This window comes from Micromesistius poutassou (genome assembly GCF_964030765.1).
Source record: "Micromesistius poutassou genome assembly, chromosome: 7".
Lineage (NCBI taxonomy): Eukaryota > Metazoa > Chordata > Actinopteri > Gadiformes > Gadidae > Micromesistius > Micromesistius poutassou.
Window position 1 is genome coordinate 115,785 of NC_140277.1, and position 17,659 is coordinate 133,443.

Sequence of the window (17,659 nt, forward strand, 5' to 3'; positions counted from 1 at the left end):
GTTCAGCAGTAAGTTGTTATGCTATTATGCTAATACGGGTCAGTCACAGCTAAAGATCTATTATGACACTGGTGTAGGTGTCCATTGAAATGTTGGCAAATATGTGATTGGGAGCCTTGCACTACATGTATAGATACCAATGAAGCAAAGCTTTGAATGTTCTATAGCTATACAAGGGGCTGTAAACTATGTTATATTTCTGCCAACATTTAACGTGTATAGACATACATAAGAACAACCTGGTCTCAGAGGAATCCGTGAAATTGCCATCAGAAACAACCTTGAAACTGTATGACAACCATGTTGAAAATGTTTGCCTGAGTATGGTTGTGTTGTGATCAATGTTGGCATTTGTGTGTGTATGTGTGTATGTCTGTGTGTGTGTCTTGATGTGGGCGTAATTGCTGTGGTCCATAAAGAGAGAGACGTCAAAGAAAACATATGGAAAGGAAGCCAGAGATGAGAGACGACATTTTAGATAAGGCCATTTTCATTTTAGACACACAATTTAATCCACAAACGCAGTCATAATAAATACAATAATGGGAATGATAACGGGTACAAGAATACTAACCTCACATCTTTCGTACATAATGTGCAGTTGCAAGATGCTTAACATAATAGCACCGATAAAATAAATAACACAACCTGCTTGCAGAACAGATCATGAAACAAGGACATAAACGTTATAAAGTGCAAATGGGGAAAAGAGAATACATTGCAATAGTGTCAAATCATTACAGCCCTGTGTACAAATGACTGCAGTCACACAGGAGTCAACAATAAAGGCATGAGGAAATAATAATCATGTGTACAGAGAAATGAATGTGTACAGAAAACATTTCCAATTTCCTTCTGTAGGGTTTGAGCGGGTGGAGCGAGGGTTAACTAGATTCCATTGGGAACATTGTGATTCTGTGTTGCAGCACATATTGAGCAGTGACTTGTGCAGCCCCAAACAGTCACCTGTTGCTGTGCAGAAAGCCAATCAAAGGGCTTATATAGAAGTGGAAGAGGGACGAGGGAAGAGGAGCTGTGATCCTTTATGAATAGTCCCACTGCTGGAGAAAAATAATGAAACACACACACACACACACACACACACACAAAGCTTTGTGTGTTTGAGTGTATTCCTTTCCTTTTGATACGTGCTATAGCAATGCTGAAGCCCTAAAGGCTACCCTTCAATTGTAACCTTCACACAAAGATGAAGGCTCGCACTTCATAACATGGCTGTGAAAAATTCACACACAACCACACCGAAATACACTATCTCACACACACACACACACACACAGACACACACACACAGACACACACACACACACACACACACCTCTCTCTCCACCAGCCTACCAGGTGGGCTGTAGGGGTTGGTGTTGTGCCGGCTCCATTGTGCCTGGAGGTGTCTGCTCTGTTACAGGTCTGCAGCTGAGAGGGGGGATGCTGAGGGTAATATTCATCTCTCTCACACCCCAGGGGGCCGTGCACCACGCGCTGGCTTTCAGCCGACATACCGTTGTGATTAGGCGCCTCGTATACACAGCCCTGCAGCGCTTCAGCTCGCTCCCTACAGTGGAGAGTACAGTGGAGAACAGAGTGGAGAACACATGAGAACAGAGTGGAGAGTACAGTGGAGAACACATGAGAACAGAGTGGAGAACACATGAGAACAGAGTACAGTGGAGAACACATGAGAACAGAGTGGAGAGTACAGTGGAGAACACATGAGAACACATGAGAACAGAGTGGAGAGTACAGTGGAGAACACATGAGAACAGAGTACAGTGGAGAACACAGGGGGGGTTCAGTGGAGAACACTGGGGGGGTACAGGGCCGCCAGGGCCCTGTACCCCCCCAGTGTTCTCCACTGTACCTCCACTGTACCTAACGTAACACTCAGGAGGGATCCAATCAATGCCTGATATGCCTGGCCTCCCGACACAACGGCGCTTTGGAATTCAGATGATTTCTAGTGCCTTGCTTTATGCTCATTATAGGCAAATCCAATATGTGGGGGTGGTGGGGGGGGGGGGGGGGGACGGGACTAAAATATCCATTTGGGGTATTAGTGTCACGTTTGAGTTATTTATTGAACATACATGATTCCAGCATGCCCCTCAACGTAGGGAGATGTTGAGATGATGGACGGAGCTGGCGGGGAAAATGGCAGAAGCAGAAGAGATTAGGCATAGAATGGGCCAGATAGTTTGCTAACCAGCGTTGTGCAGCACTGAAGGGCACCTGTAATTGGATTACAGGACCGCTATTTAGATTCCAGCAGGGGGACGGCGACGGGGACGCGGGGGCCCGGCGGCCCCTGGCTCCGCTCCGGGGGTAATCAGAGCAAGAGTGAATGTGGACGCCGCCCAAATGAGATGCCCACCGCGCCGTCGCAGTCCTAGAACATCAAAGTAGGCAAATGCTAGCATTTTAGTCATAGTGCACGGACAAGGGTGTCCTTGTCCGTGCATTCAAACACACACACGCACACACACACACACACACACACACACACACACACTTAGTTGTTGTTTGTTGCTGGGGAAGCAGTGTTCCAACAGGTGAATAATGAATACACTATGTTGTTGATTATTCCCTAGGCTCACACACAAGCCCACACCTCAGCAGATGGGAAGACATAGACGAACACAACCACCGTATATATCAGGCTCCAGACACGACTCTTCTCACCATTACTCCTTGGAATTGCTGTGGTTGTTAAAACTGTAACTCTGATCATAAAGAAAGAGTTGGTAAATTATTCATCTTGAGTCCCACAACGATATGGAGTGAATTTGAATAGGTGACCAGCGCCTCCCAGAAGCCCCGTGGGGGAATGAGGCATCAGCAGGAACACGGAGGAGTAAGGACATCAGTGCACGCCGAGTGGTGTGATCGTGTAATGATGTAATCAAAGGGCGGCTGTGGACTCAAGGAGAGGTTAGCGGGCTCTGATCAAATAAATATAAAGTAATGATCCGACCCGCCCGACCTCATGCTACACCGTTCGACTGCATCCTTCACTTCCCAAGACAGCACCACTTCCTCCTTTTATTTTACATCCATCTACTTATGATTCTTCTATTCTTCTCTGATTGTCCATCAGGATGTGATTCTAGCAGTCTAATGGTTATATAGCATAAATGCCCTTTGGGTTTGAAGGATGCTATAAGAGTGCATGTATCTTGCCTCCAGATGGAAACTGAAAGGGTACTTTTAGAATACAATATGGAAGCTAACATTACTAGTCATTAACGATCAGCATTTGGCGGCAAAATCAAGTCAAAATAAATTGACCAGGAAATACATGAGGGACACGTCTTAAAAGTGTGCATGTGATTGCTGGGCGAGGTGCATTCCATGAACCAATGGGGGAAAAGATGACCCGACGGTCAGAAATGAGCTGGGAGCCGTCAACATGTCAGTCATCTCACACAGAGGAAGGTGCAGTCCACCAATGGAAGTTCTCACTGCGCATTTCAATGACTCACAGAGCTGAGGGAGGGCTGCAGCATTTCTAACAAATTGTCAAATTATTGCTACAATCTTACAGAACATTTAATTAGCCCAGGGTGCCTTCGTCTAGAAGATAGGCAAGCGCCTTATAGAATATGCTTCAGTCAATTTTAAACCGGAGATTATTTTAAAAGTTCCAATGTCTGCACATTGTGCATAGATATTTGGCATCCAACTTCCCTGAACCAATTCAATTAATGAATGATTCAAATGTAAGAGTTCTAGCAAAAATACAACATCAAAACCTTTGACAACTGGTAAATATAACATCCTGTTTATTTATGAAGCAAGTATTAAATGTCATCAAATATAATCTCTGAAGCATTTTAAAACTCAAAAACTCCAATGGGGAATGGATGAAGTGTAAAATGGTTACATTTGTCAGCTTGTTGTCCTCAGTTAATTAAAATACACAACACTGCACTCAAAAAATAAGCTTCAATCAGCAAAGCCATGTTGACTCTAACGAGGACAGTCCCTGAGTGGCTGTCAAACCCACGACAGCACAGCTCACCTGAAGCCACTAGGCCTCAGCCCAAACAGATCCACAGCCGCACAGCTCAAACATAGGCTTCTCTCACACCTTTATTAGAAACCAGTTTTAGGTTTTCAAACTCCATTGCAGGCCCTTACTGAATTATTTTCAGACTTCTCATCATTGCTGGAATATCATTTGTTTGCGAGTGTTGCTTTTAGGCAACCGTAGGCAAGCGGTCCACACAACATTAAAGTGAACAGGCCGAAATACTACTGGGGGGGGGCCATGGCACGACACTAACAACCAACGACTGACTAATAGTTGACGTTTTAAAGGCCAATGTGCAGGTTTTTTTTTTTTTCTTTTCTGGCAGTTTTCTAGTTGGTAATAAACATTTAAACAATTATCCATTGTATTTGATGTTGTAGGGTATCACAAAAAAGAAATATAATAAGGAAAAGTAGGTGATATTTTAGCGGTTAGCTAACAGGTTAGCGATGATTCTTATTTCTCCCACAATGCATTGCATGACGTCACATGAGGTACTCCGCTTTGGGACGACAGCCGAAAGCCCGCCTTGATATCTTTGAGAGAGACGAGTAGCAGCCAGTGAGAGAGTGACAGTGTCAGATTATATAAGTAAATATATAGATAGAGATAGCCTAGATAGATAGATATAGATAGATAGAATAACAACATAACATGACACACGTGTGGTTTGAGAACGTTTTAGACTCAATCAATATGAGACCGTTTTAGACTCAATCAATATGAAGTCGAGGGGAGACGAAGCTCTGTTCGTTTGTATCTTTTATTTACGTGACCATATTTTTATTTTATGTTAAAAAAAAAAAAGGAATCAGTTCTCTTCTTTTTGGGAATCAGTTCTCGTCGTTTAGATATATACTGTTGTGTTAACATTTCATTGATTAAAAATGCGTTAGAACACGTCCATCTCGAAGACGAGTCCGTTCAGAATCAGCTGCTTATCGCAGGTCGACTGACTCGATTTCCTTCTCATACACTTATGTGTTTAATTTGCGTGTGTTTAGACAGATGGGCGCGCACCAAGCATCACCCGAATTCATTCATTCTATTAAATACTCACTCGCGGTAAAACAGTTTTCTCACGATCAAATACTCTTCAATCCTTAAAGTAATGGGCTTGTACACGATGTCTGGGTCAAGAACATATGTTCGCTGTATGGTGTTTGCAGATGCATTGATTTAAAAGTACAACTTACCGTTGTATCAGCTGTTCTTTCCCAAATCATTTAACCAATCATTTACTCTAAAACTAGATTTTGTTTTGGAAGCCTGGAATATACTTTGCTCGAATGTATTATTATTATTTTAACGCATGGCATAGCCTACTATACTTCATTCATGTTCATTCATGCAGCCCTATGGAAAAAAAATGTTTCCACAATCCACACGCTATTTCTATGCAGTTTCACACGTATGAATAATCTTTGACATCATAATATTTAACATGCAAGTGTAGTGGTGCCTGGTTGCTGCGGGGGAAGATCAGCTTTGCGCCGGGTGCAAACTAGCAACGACACATGCGTCGGTGTAGAAAGTCAATTGCGCCGGGCGCAAGATAGGGCCCTTCTTCTGTTTGGCGCACATGGCTAATTTGCATACGCGCACAGGGCTGTCGGAATGGGAACTTGTCGTACTGGCAGCATTTCGGGGGCGCGATTACGGGCTGGCGGAGTTACATTTAAAAATCGCGTTCAAGTAAAAATAATAAGAAAAGCGGATTCAATTTGTGGCGCTCGTTGTTCAATCTGTGGCGCAGCGCCACACATTGGCCTATGTGTGGGAAACACTGATGCTATCTTTAGCACAAACGGATTCAGGCAGCATGCCTCAAATCCAGGATGCTCAGTTAGGCACGTTACATCTGCATCTTACATCGGGGTGAGCTCCTCGACCAGCGACCAAAACGCGCTCACCTCCCTACAACACAAGCTCTCCACCACAGTTTCCATGGGACGACACCGCCCACACAGACACCTGCCAAACACAGCGACAAAGACACGCTTACTACTCTCTCCCTGTCCCGGTAAGCGGTACCCTGACGGTGTCAATGACAATCAATCACGAGGAAAACTCGTGACGATCAAAAATAATCACACTGAAGACATGACCAGCCTACTCGGCTTCGGTTACGTTTGCAAACAACATTTTCACAGGAGAAAGAGGTAAAAGCTTAGAAATAAAGCCAACGACATAATCACTGTCACTAGATATAAAGAAAACGTTGACTTTCACTCGATGCTATTTGTAAATGATTCTGATGAAGGTTAAAAATAACCACTTCCTCCATGCTTTTATTTTGATAGTGTATTTTGACGTCATGGGTCCTTTATTTTGACGGTAACTTGACATGAAGGAGATCGCACGGGAAAGGTCAGAAAGGGTAAAGGTTATGTAAATCCGGAAGGAAATCAGGTCACACACGGTTGCACTGCAACAAGTTGTTGTAATTAATAAGCGCCTCGCTGGAATGGGAACAAGGTATTGTGTGTTTAATTTGGTATATTACTTAAAATGTGTTTAAATGTGTTGTGTGCAATAGTTGTATATGTGTAAGAGCTAATTACTGTTATTTATCTGTCCTGTAGCTCTTACGGTGTCTATGGAGAAAGGACTATTTATGTTCAAAATAAGGCTGAAGGCTGAACGTAAATAAAGGCTTCTGAAACATCTGTACGCTTCACCATTGTCCGGCTGGGGTTCGCTACACTATTCACTGACAGTAAAAAAAAAAAAAGTTGTTATTGTATGCACTGCTGTTCATAGACTACTAGCTCCAGCGCTCCTTGCTGCGTTTCTAAATAGCTCACCAGGACACTTCACCAACTCTCCTGTCATTCTCCTCTGACCATGCATTTATTTGTCTTTGACGGCCATCGGCTCTCGGTATTTCCTCATTCGCCCTCTCACGTCTAACCGGTTCGAAATGATATGGCTGTGGGCCATCATAAATGTTAACTGTGGGTCTTGCCACCTCTTCCCATTGAGCCTCTTCCTCATCCCAGTTAGACGCCATAGTGCTCTAGTAGCAGCTTCAAGGCTGAGGCTACCTTCCACCACGACTACCTCATGTGACGTCATCGCCGAGCGTGTAAAAAAAATAACCGAAACTGGACTTTAACACCATTTTGGAGACATTTCTAACTTTATATACATATCTTGAGTGCTTTATGTACCCATTAATCGACAGTGGTGTTTAACCTGCACATTGGCCTTTAAGCCTTACGGACCCTGCTGTTCTGCAGCGTTGGCCAGGGACAATGTTCCCACCCCACTGTTCCCCAACCCCGTCTCCCTCAAACATGCCAACGCATATTTGGTAATTTCGTCTGAGAAACGTTGTACTACTAAAGTAGTTTTAAACCCTGTAGCAATGTCCGTGCTACACTACTGTACTGGGCTCCTCCATAACCAAGGACGCAGGTTGGTGGTGTTGGAAACAGGTTTATTGTAATTGATTGCAGACACATGCCGATGGTGATTCATGCTGCCGCCTAGGAGATGGCGAATGTGTGTGGTGATGGCTGCTTTAAACTGTGAACACGGACTACTTAAGGAGCAAGAACAGGTGTGCAGCCTCAGAGGCCAGTCAGTCAGACTCTCGATAAGTGCTTAAAGCAGCCATCATCCACACACACTCCCACCACCCCTTTCCTTCTTATGCTATCCATTAACCTCTCCCTTTCCACGCTATATCTCACAGTGCAACAATACACAAACTGCTTCTAATCATTCCATAAAACACTTCCTGTGGGATGCGTCCCTATATGTATAGGTACTTAACTAGCTGTGGCCCAACCTTGTCAATATTATTTATCTCTCTCCCTTCGTGATTCTACCCTTGACTCAATTATGAACAAGTGCCCTTCTTTTCCCATTCCCACATAACTCGGAACCTGCTGCTGCCCATATTCTTAGTTTATATTCTTGCTGAAACTCATTCAACCATAACCCATCCCGAGCCTTTCCCGGGCCACTCCTGTGAATGTTTTTTTATTACCTCATTTCAGTACCACACTCAAATCTGTGGCGTGTCTTTACCAACTACAAGGCAAGCAGGACAGCCAAGGGCTCAAACGCAGACACAGCCATATGGATTCTTTACTCTTGTCCCTTACTGCTACTTTATTACACGGCTCTTCTCAATGCAGTGGAACGCTCCGTTCACTTGCATGGGCCTTCCCGACTTCCCGTGGTCAATTATTTTTCGATAATGACCGTTGCTAAGCATATAATGACCGCTGTCAAGGAAAGTGGATTTTTTTTTTGCCTCTGATTCACGTCTCTCTTATCACTCTGCATGTAGTCCGGTAACTTATCAACCCCAGCGTACTCGGTTGCTAAGCAACGTCAATGTCTTTGGCAGACTATTTCTCTGCTGATCAACATTATGAATGCTGGTAACAGATAAAGTGTAAAAAGACACACCGTGTGAAGTTATTTTTTTCGTTTTGGCAAGTAGCCGTGTAATAAGTGGGATAATGTACAGAACGTTGCCGGTCATTATCTTAAAGACCGGGTAAACCAAGAATAATTATGGGTTTTGAGTTTATAATACCACAGGAAAATATATTATTAACCACCCTGCCAAATTTGAAGGACTAAAAAAATCGCGAAGTATATAAAATTATGCTTCAAAGTTGATGAAAAATGAGCAGTAATCCCTGGCTCAGGACGGTGGGGGCGTGTGCGCTGCAGGCCAGGAAACCACGCCCATCACCGGAGAGAGACCGTCTTCGGTCGGAAACTTAAATAAAGTAAACGAACCGTTAACGTTACGTTTCCCACTGTGGCATCCAGGGAAGATGCACCAACGAGGTTGAAGAGGCATAACGGGCAAGCTAGCTGCAAACTGACAATTCAAACCAGACTCGTGAGCGGTAAAACCATAGACGGGTGAAACCACAGAATGCTAGTGCGCGGTTAATGTATTTATACCTAGAGGGCAGCAGGGGGCGGGTCTACATCGAAGACCGCTTTACGTAAAGCGGTCTTCGATGTAGACCCGCCCATTTTAAACCTGCACACAGAACATTCTCTGAGGCCTAGCTCCTCAAGGAAATTATGAATGGGAAAAATATTTTTTACATGTTTTGAGGGACACATTTAAGGCCTAATTAATATGATAAGAAGAAAAATACTGAATTTGGTTTACCCGGTCTTTAAATAAGCCCCTTCAGGGCGAAGCAAGACACCTCTGCTTCACGTTGGTGTCCGGTTCGCCCTGTCGGGGCTTATTTTAGATAATGACCGGTGTTCTATACATTATCCCTTATGTATATACTGACCCTGTGTGACTGCTTAGCGCATCCCTCCATCCAACTTGCAATAATGTATTAATTATGAATCCTAATTACTTAATAGATCCACCAACTCATCCCTTTGTCTAACCCCATGCATGTTCAATATTTCTATATCTACTAATGGTTGGTGAAGCAGCCACTGCAGACTCCTTGAAGTAAACATCATCCAAAACTCACTACTTTCACTACCTTGCTGAAAATATATTTACATAGAGAGCATATAGAGAACATAGATGGCATGAATGAACATTATCATCTCTGTCCTTGTACCAAGTCTCCTTTACCGCAACACAACCTCCAACCGTTGCTCTCAACCTCAGAAAACCCAGGAGAACTAAGGGACTGAGAGAGGAGGCCTTGAGTTTACAATGACCAGTTGATGTTATTAGATATACAGTAAAGAACATAATCGGAATATACACTTCAAATCCACCCTGGTACACATATATAGGCAATTATGTATGGCCTTAAATAATCATGTACTGTATTGTGTCGGGCTCAACCCAGCAGGGGGGCGGTGCTGTTTGTTGCTGAATACATGTAAAGGAAATACTGTGCATTCCCAACCCTAGCCTTGTAATCAGCCCTTATAAGGGGTCATACTGCCATTCCACATTCCACTCGAAATTACGAGTGCCTTTGTAACTAAATTATTCTTCAACTTCCAGTGTTGAATTGGTGTTTCTCAGTGTATCACTCGGAGCAGTCCTCCATTATACCCCAAATGTGTTCCACCGATTTGCGAAACTGGTTTTGTGTCTCATATAAATATGTAAATGAGACATGATTAACAGGAACCTATATGGAAATTAGGTTTCACTATCAGAGGAATGAGCTTGACTCGATTCCCTTCTCGCCATTATACACATTTATCTCTCTCTCTCACACGCACGCACGCACGCACGCACGCACAAGAGAGCGAGGAGGAAGTGTATGCGTGATGATGATCCATGCATGTGCATCATACTGATCGTTTCCACCAATGACGGTGTGGCTGCCTTGGCATTGTCACGTCTACGGCTCTTGCTGTGTGGACAGATGGCAAGGACTTACCCCATTGAGAGACTTTCCAACAAACAAATGATATCATACCCCCCCCCCCCCCCACGCACTCTCCCCCACTCAGACACATGCATGTGCACATTAAGACATAAACACACACACACACACACACACACACACACACACACACACACACACACACACACACACAGTCCAAAAAAAGACTTCCTTGGCACCTGTAGATTAATCTCTATCCAACAATGAGTCATGCCCAACATCCTCTCCCCACTGTGTGTGTGTGTGTGTGTGTGTGTGTGTGTTGGAGATAAACTATCTGAGGTCAGTAGCTCAGATCTCAGGTTCCTGTTATCTTCCAGCCAAACCTGGTGAGACACATAAGGTTTTTGCATTGAGAAAGCTAGGCGTATGTTATAGCTTTGAGCGGCTAATGATTTCTCTTTGTGGAAGCTCTTTCATTAAACTGTGTGAATGATGTCATACAACTGTACAAACTGTAACCGTATACGTTTGTTCTTTCTTTTTCTTTTTCAGAATAATCCTAAAAAATTTGACTCTGTAGATTTTACCAGTGACCAGTGATGAAAAGGGTCTGAAACAAAATATCCATTTAGTGTATTTTTTTGTCTTCTCCACGGAAATCCTTTTTGGCTCCGTTTGAGAGCAGTTCCCACTTGGTTTTGTGAGAATGTGTGTTGAGAGCCGTCCTCCTCCATTTGCCAACATTGACCTTTCTCTTTATGTGCCCAACAGGGACATGGAGAGTGCATTCACGCAGATGCATCATGATTGGAACAAGGTATTGGTTGTTTTCCAAAGGCTATGATGGTGCATTTAAAGTGACATTAACCAGAACCTTTGTGAAGTCAAGTGCACTGCTTCTTTGTTGTTGCATCATGAGCTGGTCTCAATCACAGAGGTGTGTCTCTTTGTCCTCAGTGGTGATGTGAATGCCTTGCTGTGCATCTCAGTGAGTCATGTTTCTTAACGTGTGGGTGAGCGTCGCAGTGCATCGATTTCATTCTTTCGGGGTCGGGAGCTGATTGGCTGGATCTTCAGGGCTGCTGCCTGCTTCCTACCAGGCTGCTTTCAGGTGGTCTAATCACAGCCTTGTTTGCGTGCCCTGGGTCAGGGCGAAATCAATGGATCCTCGACTTATAATTAGTGACTGAAAATCAAAAATTCCATCTAACTTAAAAACAAGCTAGCGTGCAATCTGTTGATTCAGCAAAAGGTCATTGGACCAATACAAATCATTAAGTCTTGATTGGCTTAACTAATTGCCATTGACTGGCCTAGAGGACAGAAAATCCCTTGAAAAAACATTAGGCTATTTACTGAACTACTGCCAAATTGTGAATTCAGAATTTAAGACCATGATGAGGTGGTGGTTTCCTAGGCCTTTGGGCGGATGTCACATGATTTCTGCTGGGCTGTTATCTGGCCACCTGACACTGCTGGAGTTATGCTCTGTCCTAAATACTATCTCCCAAGACACGCCTTGGCCTGCCCTCTGGGACAAAAGGCATATGCATTTATTATACCACATTACCGCACGTGTAGGAGCAGAACCAAAACACAATGAAAATCAATATTACTCATGCTGATAGTATTTATAATTGTTTATTTATAAATATGACCAAATGAGGTACAGGGATAAAAATGGCCAATGTAAAAGATTGCCAAATTTCACCCAGAGACAAATCGTGTTCAATGAAAAACGTTACGAACATTTGAATATAAAACATGAATACATGTCAATACAAAAAAAGTAAAAAGTTGTCTTATTTGTGTGTGATAAAAGAAAACCTATTATTTTTATATCTGTTTGTTTGTAGTCTGAACCTCTCCAATCACACCCACGTCATATCATCATACCACCGACTACATCCTAGACCGGATCCAAACGGAGGGTTATGGATTTTCCCTTTGACGTCTCAGTCCAACACACAAACAGTAGATGAGATAACTTCACCGGAATTACATTCTCTTCTAAGCGTCGTCTGGCTTGTCTGTCGGCGGCCCGCATGGCTGCAGCATCTTCTCCATCAGGTTGAAGCGGACCCGCGCCTTGCTCTCATTCTCCGCGATGGAGAAGTAGTTGAGCAGGTCAAAGTGCCCCATGTAGGAGCAGTAGGAGTCCCTGTGCTGGTTCACCAGCCACTCCCACTTGCTGGTGTCTGCGTGACCCGTCCCGATGTATTTGGACTGCAGATGCTCCAGCTGACTGTGGATGTTGTAGCGGTCGGTCATTGTCACTTCTCAAGATGTCCGACTGTGTTGGAGACTATTGAATTAAAACATAGAAAACAAGGTTCAACAGACTGAGTCCTGAATCTTTGAATCGTGCATAGGCCGCGATTCCCTTTCTGTACAATTACTTTGAATCAAGATCACATTTCATTTACGAAACGATGAGCTTAAAACTGAGCATTAATCTTGAGGGGAACCAGCGGAGGACTACCACAGCATGCTACCTTTAAGCTAGCATGGCTAGCATCCTATATCCTCAGATGAAGAGTTGTTGTGGCACAACCTCTCAAAAGCCTTGCCCAACGTGTAAATGTATACCATACATCACTGTATATTAGTAATTTGTTATAAATACTTACACAATATATGTAAGAGAAGTCGATATTCTAAACGAATCGCCGCCACAACACAACGGCAGCTCCAGACTTTGTTAGCGGGTGCGACCTTAAAAGGTGTCCGTGTAGAACATGCAACCGATGAATTGTTCCGCACCTCGAGGCTGCTTCAGTCTAACCAGAGATATTTAGAGTCAATTAAATTAGAAATCTCTCTAAATGGCTCTTATAATATATAATATTAAAAAAAAACAATGAAGCCTGATACTTTCAGAGCAGACTATTATAGCAGTGTAGGCTAGACGATGTCATATTTTATTAATAAAAATAAATTACACAAATACTTCGTATAGGCCTACCGTATGCTCCGGTGAAATGTCAGGAAGGTATGATACCGTCCAAGGCTACTGCCTAGCGTTCGAGAGACAGCGGTCATGTGCAATGAGTGCACGGGCACGGCTACCTCAGGTAGCCGTGAAGTTAGACAGACAGGTAAGCCATTACAGTCCCGCGACTAAGTGGAACAGCTGATTGCAGACCTGTGGCAGCCACAGATGACAGATCTTTTTACATTTTTCACAACATTGGAACAATTGATTGCTGTCAGGATGCCAGGAGATTTTAAACAAACTGGTCAAATAAAGCTTCTAAAAATAAATTCCCTACCCTAGCTTTTTTTGAATGCACAAGTCACCTACAAACGGACAGTTACATGTATATAGTATGTTTATCTTATCCTAATAGTTTTTTTTAAATTATATTGGTAATTTAATTGGTAAATGTATTTGTATATATACTTTGTTTTCACACTCTCTTTTCCCACTGTACTGCTGGTCACTTGTGAATTTCTCCTAAGGGGGATTAATAAAGGACTATCTATCTATCTATCTATCTATCTATCTATCTATCTATCTATCTATCTATCTATCTATCTATCTATCTATCTATCTATCTATCTATCTATCTATCTATCTATCTATCTATCTATCTATCTATCTATCTATCTATCTATCTATCTATCTATCTGAAGCACTGCTTCATCTATCTGTCTTCCTGAAAAATAAACAAATGATCAGACCTTTATTTACTCAGGGCATTGATTAAGTAGAATAGCTGTGCTTCAAAATATGTACGGGTTACAGAATGAAGCATGTATTTCAGTATCAAACATTGTGTTTGTCCCTCAATGTATAAAAGTATAAAAGCACACCTTTAGTTAGGATAGTGATATCAAGTCTGTAAAGAAAGACGTTAACGTCAGTGTGTTGAATTCTGAATTATCAAGTTAATTCAAACTTAAAATGCTATTTTAGTTCTTTTTTTCTTTTTTCTTGCGTAAACATTGGCTCAGTAATGACCCTCCCCTCCTCTCAAAGCCTTTGAATAACAGACAGTGTTGAAAAGGTAGGATGGTCACTTGAGTCCACCCTTAAAAGGTTTACTTAGTCCTTAGATTCTGCACCACAGCCCTAAATCCTCCAACAGACACACCTGCAGAGGACGATATAAAAGCTCTGGTCCCATCAGACCGACAACAAACCTCGAGGAGTCTCTCCGTTGTAGACATCCAGAGAAGCTCCGGTGCCAGTGTCCAGAAACAACCAGAGAGACCCAGAAGATGAAGACCTGCCTCAGCCTCCTCCTGCTCTTGCTGGGCCTCTGCCAGGCTCAACCTCTGGTGGAGGGAGAAAGTGTGGCTGATGTCCTAGAAGACAATGAGGACATGGAGATCAGCACAGAGATTCTGAATCTGATCTACAACAACGTCTCCAGTGAGATCCTGCCGGAGGGAGACCTCTCCCAGGCTCAACCTCTGGTGGGCCAAGAAAGTGTAGATGATGTCCTAGGAGACAATGAGGACATGGATATCAGCACCAGGATTCTGATCTCCAACAACGGCTCCAGTGAGATCCTGCTGGAGGGAGACTTGCTTCTCCCAACCACCAGAAACGCCATGAGGTGTTTTAGAAACAACTGCCTGTGGAAAAAGTCCTCCAATGGCCTGGTGACCATTCCCTACACAGTGAGCAGAGCCTACACCTTCGCGGAGAGGTCAAGGATTGTGAGCGCCATGCAGTCCTTCCACCGCACCACCTGCATCCGCTTCGTGCCCCGCCGGAACCAGTACGACCACATCAGCGTTGAGAGCGGAGGTGGATGCTACTCCGCTCTGGGCAGGACAGGAGGCAGGCAGGTCCTCTCTCTCCAGAGATCGGGATGCATGCACTTTGGCATCATGCAGCACGAGCTGAACCACGCTCTGGGCTTCAACCACGAGCAGACCCGGAGTGACCGCGACCGCTACGTCAGGATCAACTGGATGAACATCGATCGACGCAACGCCTACAACTTCAACAGGCAGAACACCAACAACCTGAACACGCCCTACGACTACGCCTCCATCATGCACTACGGCAGAACGGCCTTCTCCATTAATGGACGGGACAGCATCACCCCCATCCCAAACCCCCGTGTTCAGATCGGCCAGAGGAGGGGAATGACCCGGAATGACATCCTGAGGATCAACCGACTCTATCGCTGCTAAGACCAGCCACCGACCAGACCAGACCACCTGCCTACAAATATCAAACTGATGTAGTTGTTTTTCTCCCAACAATGTTCTCCTGATATGTGTCATTAAAAATGTCGCTTCACTGCAATTCATTTGTGTAGTTGTCATTTTTCATTTTGTTTTGGGTGATTATCATCATGAAGTGTTGATAAACCTGAAGAGACATGAAGTGTTTATCAACACTTTGTGTTGAACAGCTTTATACATCTTTGATGAATGAACCTATTACCATGTCCACCACAAGATGATGTTGTGCTTCTAATCACACAGACTACAAGGTGATCATGCGATTCTAATTACATACTAGTTGTAACAAAAACATGAATATTGGTACCATTGTTTTTAAAAAGGTAACTGCATGCTAACTCAATCACAAGGGATATATCCAAACCGATTTAGAAACCAGACGTATTTTGTAGATTACCAGGATACTGTTCCTGACCTCTATGCTATAAGCATTGTTCTGGACTATCACTACTACAACGATTGATGCTTCCTCTATTACAACTGCTAAAACCACTTTCATCCCCCAGATTAGGAGATGTCTCCATAAGGCCTTCATGTTAAAAGATGATTACTTCATTCTAAGACGGAACACGTGAATGATGGATCCTATCACCGGCACTCCCCAAATGACCCAAATCATTCCTCCTTACTGCTCCTTCATCCTGTACCAATACTTACTCCTAATACTAAAACTGTTTTAGTCGTTGAGACAGTGTGAAGTGTGTGTGTGGTTGAAGGCTAGTTTAACCTGTGTGCCTGGTACTTCATTGCACCAGTTGTGCAGCCTAACCCGGCCCCAGAGTTCGATATGCCAGACTCGGGCCAGGTAAGGCTGCTTGAACCAACCATCAATCACCCCCACACCCAGTGTGTGAGTAACACGCATAGACTGTTTATAATACAGGTTAGACTTACTTTCCATATGTGTGCATCGGTGGAAACTATCGCTGAATTGAAAAAAACAAACGAGTACTCAAGTTGGTCCTGCTCGTTTCGATTAAGAACATATCTATGGAGGGGCGCTTGTGTCCTATCTGTCCATTATTCTATAGGCTATAAGTATTTAAACCAAGCATGACTTGTCGAGGTCGGCAGACAGCATTTTAGACACAGCAGTGTAGGCTAGACAATGTCATACATGCTACCAGGACTTCTGTCACCAGAAGCTCAGCTTAAGTTGTTTTATTATTATTAATAAAAATGAATTACGCAAATACTTCATATACCGTATACCAGTGGTGGCTGCTGGTCTTTCAAAGAGGGGAAGCTAATTTTCGGCCTACATCATATAAATTGTCAATTTATGCATATACTGCATAGTAAATTCTGCTCTCTGTTCCTTTTCAAGGAAATGCGCTGTCATACCAACTAGCTGTCCTTTCCAGTGACTAGACCAGTGTCCTCTCAATGGCCAGCAGAGCTAGGCTGCTTAAACGGCAAATGGCCCATTGTGTTACGGGTGTAGGACTTGAGCCGCTTTAAACAGGAGAAGCTCCTTTCTACACCTGCAGATGTAGCTCTAATTGTTGCCACTAATGAAAACAGTTTGTAAAGCTGAGGCATTGCACTGTCCAACTCCATGTCTTTAAGGAACACCAAGAAATCACACAGCTTTCCCCTGTCACCCTGCAAGTCCTGATCTGAATACAGGACTTGAAGTTCAGACCTCAGGCTCCCTGAATCAAAGTGATGGCCAATTACCAAAACGATATTAAACTTGAACAAGTAAATGTGGGAATTATGTTAAGCTGAAGCAAGGAATTGTGTGAATAAGTGTATGAAATGTACGATGAATATTGTCTAGCAATTTCGCCAAGCAAATATCAAGAAATAGGTTGCAGTTCATCTTTCGACTCGCTTGCAGAATCCGCGATGGGACTGAGGAATGAATACAGCTCCGGTGACTTTTTATAGTTCAAAATCGCTGTCAATCAAAAAGCAACTCAGTCTTTCGCAGACCCTCCAATCATCACGCAGAAGCCCAGCGTCCAGGCCAGCCCACTCCTCCATTCACCCCCAGAGACGCTGAGCGTCCGTGGGAGGGACATAATCGCAGCATTATCCAATGACCGTCGACTTTCGACGCACTAAAAAAAGCTGTTCTATGCAGCCCCATTGAAGTGGATGG

General features: G+C 43.5%; 1 protein-coding gene and 1 pseudogene across 2 annotated transcripts; one reads left to right on the forward strand and one right to left on the reverse strand.

Annotated features, from left to right (window-relative positions):
* Positions 1 to 11,972: 11,972 nt before the first annotated feature.
* Positions 11,973 to 13,066, reverse strand: sf3b5 (splicing factor 3b, subunit 5). Its single transcript, XM_084471051.1, has 2 exons — positions 12,978 to 13,066; positions 11,973 to 12,652 (listed from the first exon to the last, which is right to left on the reverse strand). Exon 2 carries the CDS (start codon positions 12,616 to 12,618, stop codon positions 12,358 to 12,360), a length of 261 nt encoding a protein of 86 aa, XP_084327177.1. The 5' UTR covers positions 12,619 to 12,652; positions 12,978 to 13,066; the 3' UTR covers positions 11,973 to 12,357.
* A 1,505-nt stretch (positions 13,067 to 14,571) lies between these two features.
* Positions 14,572 to 15,498, forward strand: LOC311350097 (hatching enzyme 1.2 pseudogene; annotated as a pseudogene). The gene has a single exon. The product of its transcript is annotated as a hatching enzyme 1.2 pseudogene (transcript).
* The last annotated feature ends 2,161 nt before the right edge of the window (positions 15,499 to 17,659 follow it).

Excerpts from the sequence above, each read along its gene's own strand:
- sf3b5 (XM_084471051.1), bottom strand. The coding sequence starts at position 12,618 with ATGACCGACCGCTACAACATCCACAGTCAGCTGGAGCATCTGCAGTCC.